This window comes from Pundamilia nyererei, unplaced genomic scaffold (genome assembly GCF_000239375.1).
Source record: "Pundamilia nyererei isolate P.nyererei 1_Seehausen unplaced genomic scaffold, PunNye1.0 scaffold00553, whole genome shotgun sequence".
Taxonomy (NCBI): Eukaryota; Metazoa; Chordata; class Actinopteri; order Cichliformes; family Cichlidae; genus Pundamilia; species Pundamilia nyererei.
Genome location: NW_005187954.1, coordinates 50,359 through 57,479, shown reverse-complemented (window position 1 = coordinate 57,479; position 7,121 = coordinate 50,359). Strand labels below are relative to the sequence as shown.

The window sequence follows — 7,121 nt, the reverse complement described above, 5'->3', positions numbered from 1 at the left end:
TTGCATACAGGTATAACAGAATAGCTTTAGTGTAGTTGTTGTTTTAAACTTGAGTATGAACTTATACAAAATGCAGCAAGATATTAAAAAACTGTTTTGTTGATTAAAAAACACTATATCGGATTCATATCGGTATCGGCAGATATCCAAATTTATGATATCGGTATCGGACATAAAAAAGTGGTATCGTGCCATCTCTACTTATTTGTACCAGGAAAGTTGGATGCAGGGTTTCAGGATTGGGCAGTAAAAGGCGTTAAGAAAGTGGGTGATCTGTTTTGTGATGGAGTAATGGTCTCATTTGAGGATTTAGTCTCAAAATTTCAAATCCCCCAAAAACACTTTTTAAGTATTTACAAATTAGAAGCTTTATTTCATCTATGCAAAATAAATCCCTTAATTTTCCCCAGTAAAGTAAGCTAGAGGAGTTTATGGTGAAAAAAGGTGGTAATAAAGGTTTAATTTCAACATTTTATAATTGGATTGTTTCTGCCTCTTCAGAAACATCAGTTTCTAAGTTGGAAGGTTGGAGAAAGGACCTAAATATCAATATTTCTGAGGAGACATGGAAGTTAATTTGCTTAAAAGCACAAAAACAATCGATTAATAGTAACTTAAAATTACTACAATACAATTGGATCATGCAAACATATGTAACACTGGTGAAACTGAATAAATATAATAATAGAATACCAGATACATGTTTTAAATGTGGAGAAGCCCGTGGAACATTTTTTCATTGTATATGGGAATGTAGAATTGTTTGTGCCTTTTGGCAGGAGGTGATGAACAAAATAAACCAGATTTTAAATAAAAACTTTAGATGTAGAAATGATGCTACTACAAGTGTATCCTAAAAATATTAAATTAACAACCTATCAAATTAAGTTTATGGATTACTGTACATTACAGGCAAAACGTATGATTGCAATAAATTGGAAAACATCATTTCCTCCTGCTATTGGCGCTTGGATAAACTCCTTGACACAGTGTATGGAAATGGAAAGGATTACGTACTTTCTGAAAAATAAGTTAATATATTTTGATGAAATTTGGAAGCCATTTAAAAAATTCTTAAAAGTAGCAAATATAGAACAACTTATGTAGGAGAGTGGAGTAGGAGGAAATTGTTTAGCATGTGCATGCTATTTTTATTGTTTATTCTTATTGATTATATTTTCTTCTTTTTTTTTTCTTTCTCTTGAATTATGTATAAATTGCCACGTACAATTGTATATATATTTCATGTGAGCTTGTTCTTTTTTCTTTGTTCGGAAGAGAGCAGAGTGGGAGGTGAGGGTGGGGGAAAAGGGTTTCTATTACAACAGCATATTATTGGAAACTACCTTTGTATGTTGTTGCAAAAGTAATAAAAAAATATCAAAAAAAAAAAATGTAGTGAACACAAAGAGTCAGTGTGAGCTGACATTACAGCAGTCTGTTTCTGTTCCTATTATTTTGGCCCGTTGAGAAACTAAAATGTATTTAAGTTTCAATGAAAGTGCACTAAAATGCAGTAAAATCACAGTCCTGCTGATTCTCCTTTGGTGGACACCGAACATTTTTATCTGCAGCTGAAACAAATGTCAAATTAATATATTGAGTCTCTTTCTGTGTCCTCAGTTTCCCAATATGCCTCGGCTGTGGAACTTTATGTGGGACAGCCATTTGTCTTGCTCCCCTGCGATTTTCCCACTTTTGAACTGGACAGCCCCGCAGTGGTGTGGAGTCGCTCCGACCTCAGTCCTCCAACCGTCCACCGTCAGCGCCAGCTTCAAGGAGACGAACTGAAAGATCAAAACCAGCGTTACAGCGGCCGAACATCCATGAAGGCTGACGCTCTGGAAACTGGAGACCTCAACCTCACTTTGACCAACCTCCAACTGTCTGACAGCGGCACCTACACCTGCTCCGTTACAGACCTTAAATATGGCAACCGGAAACTGGGAGATGTACAGCTGCAGGTCAAAGGTCAACAACAAACAGCTGTTGTAGATACATGTCGCATCAATCAGATGAAGCTTTATTATTTTAACAGTGTCAGAATAACCATGTCGGCCCTTTGATTTAAGCAAAGGTCTACTCATTACATTTTTAATGACATTCAGTCAAAGATCATATTATTCTTTTTTTTTCTCCACAGAATGGTTTCCATCCTGGCTCAAAGCTCTCATAGTTATTCTGGTTCTCGTTCTCATCACTTCTGGGGGTCTTTTATTTTATTTCCGCCAGTATTTCATGTCAGGTGAGTCTCTGCTACTACACTACCCATAATGCCCATAAATTTCTGATTTGTGACATCTGGTATCCTTTTTCATCATAACTGGGATTCATTGGCATAGCAACGAAAATGTATAAAGTAATCTTTAATAATATTGTGTAAAGCAAGCATGTATAAAATAAAAAAAACAAACTATTTTTCCCAGCAAAGAGCCCGGTGGAACACGCTGAGCGTGTTAAGAAGACTCCCAGTTTACATGAACAAATTGTAATCTATCCGATTAAAAGCTATAATTCCTCTGAAACCTGCAGCATGTTTTCTGTAGTATAATATTATGATCAATGCATTGAATGGTGCACTGAGGTCTAACAGGACAAGCACAGAAATAAGTCCACAGTAAGAGGCCATCAGAAGATCACTAGTAACCTTTACTATTGCAAATGTTGTGCTTTGTTGTTCTCTCAGTTTACAAGTTGGAGGTGGATTCAGGGGTGGAGTCTGTCCAGCTGCCTTGCAAAACCATGGTTTGCCTGCCTAAATACGCTAAAGTGGAGTGGAAGGACAAAAACAACAAGAAGGTCCACGTGTATGAGAATGGCTCCTACCAACCTGAAGAACAGCATGATGATTTTAAAGGCCGAACAAAGATGAAGAGAAACTTACTGGAACCTGGAGACCTCAGTCTGACCCTGAAACACCCCACAGATGGAGACAACTCCACCTACACCTGCACCGTCTACAGCAGGGAGAGAAACATCCTGTCGGAGAAACAAGTGGAGCTGAAAGTCAAAGGTCAGTGCTGTAGATACAGGTCAAAGGTCAGAGGTCAGACTCATGATGGTGGTTCAGTCTCAGTGGCTCCATCCAATAATGTTACAGTGTTAGCATGTCTGATGTTTGTGGCTGTTTTGGTTTTTTTTTGATTTCCAGCCAAATGTAAAAGCTTCAGCAGATGAACTGTAGGAGCAAAGTTCATGTGTGAGACTTCATCTGAAAGGTAACATCTTCTAGTTTCTGAACATGTGTTTGTTTAGCATGTGGCTAAAACACAGGCTAAGCTAAGTCAGCTCAAATCTCAGTAAAAACCTTCTTTGGTCCTCATCTATAATCAGTTATGATTATAGATGCACGTACATGCTGCACGTGAAAGCAGCATGTACAGTTTACTAACTAACCCCACAAAGCATCAGTGTTTCAATAACACTGTGAATTAAAATGGAGATGCTAATCAGGGTTAGCATGTTACCCTGCTAGCAGTCTTGGCACATGGACAATGTTGTAGCCGTATATGTTACTTAGTTTGTTCGTGTAGCTCCCAGTGAAGCAGCAGCATTCAGCCTGTTAGAGTCAACACAAATGTCTCCATCCAAGCTCATGTTGTGCTTTGTTGTCCTCTCAGTCCCCCAGGTGGAGGTGGATTCAGGGGTGGAGTCTGTCCAGCTGCCCTTCAACACCACACTTCACCTGCCTGAAGATGTTAAAGTGGAGTGGATGGACAACTATAGGAAGGTCCACGTGTATGAGAACGACCCTGACCAGCATGAAGAACAGCACCAGGTTTACAGAGACCGAACGAAGATGAATGAAGACCTGCTGAAAACTGGAGACCTCAGTCTGACCCTGAACTACCCCACAGACTACAACACAGACACCTACACCTGCACCGTCTACAGCAGGGAGGGAAACATCCTGCTGAAGAGAAAAGTGGAGCTGAAAGTCAGAGGTCAGTGCTGATGCCCATCCTCCTGGATGCCTAGCCAATGAAATCAGGTCATTATCTGCTGCAGATTTCCTGCTAGCTTTTTGGTACCAACAGCTGATTGTTTTTGTCTATTGTATGAGTGTCGTGACTCACTCAATGCAGTCTGTCCTTAACGCTTTTAAGCCCATTTGCGTTACTTTTTTAAAATCACGGTCGAACTGTGGCTCATTATATGGCTTCGCAAAGATTACGTAAAACAGCCAAAATTATAATCGAGAGACAAACGTTGCCAGTCCGATCAGCTGTTTATAGAACTTTTTACATTGGAATAAATATCATCAGGTTGTTAACTTGAACTATCGCATATCTGTCATTAACTGCAAAAATCGGAAATTATGTCATTTTTTGGGAAATGTAGTTTTTCCCTACAGGGCTTTTCAAAGGTTCACTGGTGTTTTTGAAAACCATGTTTGACTTTATGCCCTTCTGTATAGTTTCCTGGACTCTTAGAACTCAGATTGCACTGTTAAGACAGTCAGAATAAATTTCCTGTGGTTGAAAACTATTTTGTGCAACTTTTTTGCATTTACAGTTTTGAGGGATATATCCCTGAAATTTTTGTAACTACAAATATGTGTAAAAGAAAAACAACTCAAATAAAAGATTATTTTGTAGTCTATTGCACTTCTGTGCATTTTCTTTGTGATGTTTTTGGACATAATGGTTGTGTTGTTGTATTGATGTATAGCCACTTAAAAAAATAGCAGTGATTTCAACGTCTCCTTCACGATGTGACAGCTTATGTTGTGTTTGTTGTCCTCTCAGTCTGTCAGGTCGAGGTGGAGGATGGGGCAGAGTCCATCCAGCTGCCCTTTAGTACCTCAAAAAACCTGCCTGAAGATTCTAAAGTGGAGTGGTTGGACAATTACAGGAAGGTCCACGTGTATATGAACGGCTCTGACCAGCCTGAAGAACAGCATCAGGTTTACAAAGACCGAACGAAGGTGAACGAAGACCTGCTGAGAACTGGAGACCTCAGTCTGACCCTGAAACAGCCCAGAGAGGCAGACAGTGGAGGATACAGATGTTTAGTCTGGAGAAAGGAAACGTTAATCAGAAAGAAAATAGTGGTGCTCAAAGTCAAAGGTTTGTTTGTTCATTCATTATTTGTGTGCGTGTGTTTTTGTTTGTGTGCGTGTTAAGTTTATTAGTTAAGGCCTATGTATTCACAGGAACATGAAGATATTCAGGGTCCAATCCTGACACGTAGTCTAATGCCTTTATTTTCAGGGCCATGTCCACTTAATACTCCACGTTATGGTTATATGGCATTTTAGTTAATATAAAGCATAGAATTGAGGCACTTCAAAAAATTTCATCTCAACAAAACCTAAAACAGTTCAGGGGGTTGACCCAGTGGTCGGTAGCACAGAAGTACATTCCTGAGCAGGTCTGGAGGCCACACACACTGAAGGCAGTGGTGGCGTAAGAACAGTTGAGGAGGCCAATCGCACAGCCAGCAGCAGCGTTTTCAGTCTGAAAAACGTTTCCTCATTTATGCAAATGACTTCTTCAGTCTAAGCTGACTGCAGGTTTCACCAACCTTAATCAGTTCAATTCTTTTCACTTTTATTTATATAGCACCAAATCACAACAAAACACAACAACAGTTGCCTCGAGGCGCTTTATACTGTAAGGTAGACGCAACAATAATACATACAGAGAAAACCCCAACAATTGTTTGACCCCCTATGAGCAAGCACTTTGGTGACAGTGGGAAGGAAAATACTCCATTTTAACAGGAAGAAACCTCAAACAGAACCAGGCTCATGGATGCTATTTCCTCTCCAGATTACGAGTCATCTGCTTTAGGGTACGTGTTTGAGAATTATACCACGGAGTCAGGTACTTCTGATTTGAGGCCTTAGTTTTCACAGGAGCTACAGTATCCAGAGTCGTACGTAGTGAGGAGGTGAAATTATTAACAAGATAATCGACCTCTGTTGGGGTAGCGTTCAGATAGCTGCTCTGCTCTGTGTTGGTACAGGGCATTGGAGATGATAACAGTGGGTGGATTATATTCTTAAACGTAGTTACAGCACTTTCAGAAAGACATCTACTGTGATAAAGTCTACTCTCACCGCTGTGTAATCAATTATTGTAAAAGTAAATGTTACCAGGAAATGATCAGACAGGAGAGGGTTTTCAGGAAACACTGTTAAATGTTCAGTTTCTATGCCATATGTTAGAACAAGATCTAGAGTGTGATTAAAGTGGTGGGTGGGTTCTTTTACATTTTGAGAGAAACCAATTGAGTCTAATAACAGACTAAATGTCATGTTGAGGCTGTCATTTTTAGGGTGATTAATAGGCTGGTGTGAAAAGTTGCTGCCACACCTCCCCCTCGGCCTGTGCTTCGAGATTTCTGGTAGTTAGAATGACTCGGGGGTGTTGAATCATTTAAACTAACATAATCATCCTGCTGCAACCAGGTTTCTGTAAATCAGAGTAAATCAATTTGTTGATGAATAAATTATTAACTCATGTACTATGAGTTATACAGACTATGACTACCTCCCAATCACTAGAATCTCCACCCATCTTTAACTGATAAGAAAAACAGGCTCCAGAGTAGCCTTGCAGGACTGGTCCACTTGTTAGCAGCACCTGCCCTCTTTATTGGGCACTTGTTAAAAATTCTATTCATTTTAGAAGCCTGGGTGTGCTGCCTTACCTTTCAGAAAAGAGTGGTTGGAGAGAATGAGCACAGCTGAATTTATCTCTAATCCGAATTGCTAATAATAACCCAACAGGAATTCAGTGGAAATATGGTGAAATTGAAAGTCCTTCTGAATTAAGAATTCAATCCAATAATTTGAGGAAGAAAAGCCAAAAATACAGAGGCAATTTGTAAGTCGACAGTTTGGGCAGCAGTTTGATCTCTCTTAGCAACACTCAATACACACTATACTTTTTTATTGTCTTTACAATAGACAGTATAAACTTGGTGTTCAGTAAATTAAGCTAAGCAATTTCATCTTAAATGCAAGTTAAAATCTCTGCTACACTTGATGTAACGTAAATGATTATGAGCACTGCAGTCACTGTAAGGCAGTCCAGCACACAGCTTTACTGTGAATTCACCACACTAACACAACCTAACCTGTTTATCCTTGACAAAACTAACCAGTATTCTCA

At 39.3% G+C, this 7,121-nt stretch overlaps 1 protein-coding gene across 1 annotated transcript in view; it reads left to right on the top strand.

Annotated features, from left to right (window-relative positions):
* The window catches only part of LOC102214969 (uncharacterized), an 11,531-nt gene extending 6,368 nt beyond the window's left edge, over positions 1 to 5,163 (top strand). Inside the window, exons 2-7 of the mRNA XM_005754365.1 lie at positions 1,624 to 1,971; positions 2,144 to 2,245; positions 2,687 to 3,013; positions 3,621 to 3,944; positions 4,749 to 5,069; positions 5,156 to 5,163. Of these exons, the coding sequence (XP_005754422.1) occupies positions 1,624 to 1,971; positions 2,144 to 2,245; positions 2,687 to 3,013; positions 3,621 to 3,944; positions 4,749 to 5,069; positions 5,156 to 5,163 (1,430 nt within the window). The remainder of the gene's footprint in view (positions 1 to 1,623; positions 1,972 to 2,143; positions 2,246 to 2,686; positions 3,014 to 3,620; positions 3,945 to 4,748; positions 5,070 to 5,155) is intronic.
* The last annotated feature ends 1,958 nt before the right edge of the window (positions 5,164 to 7,121 follow it).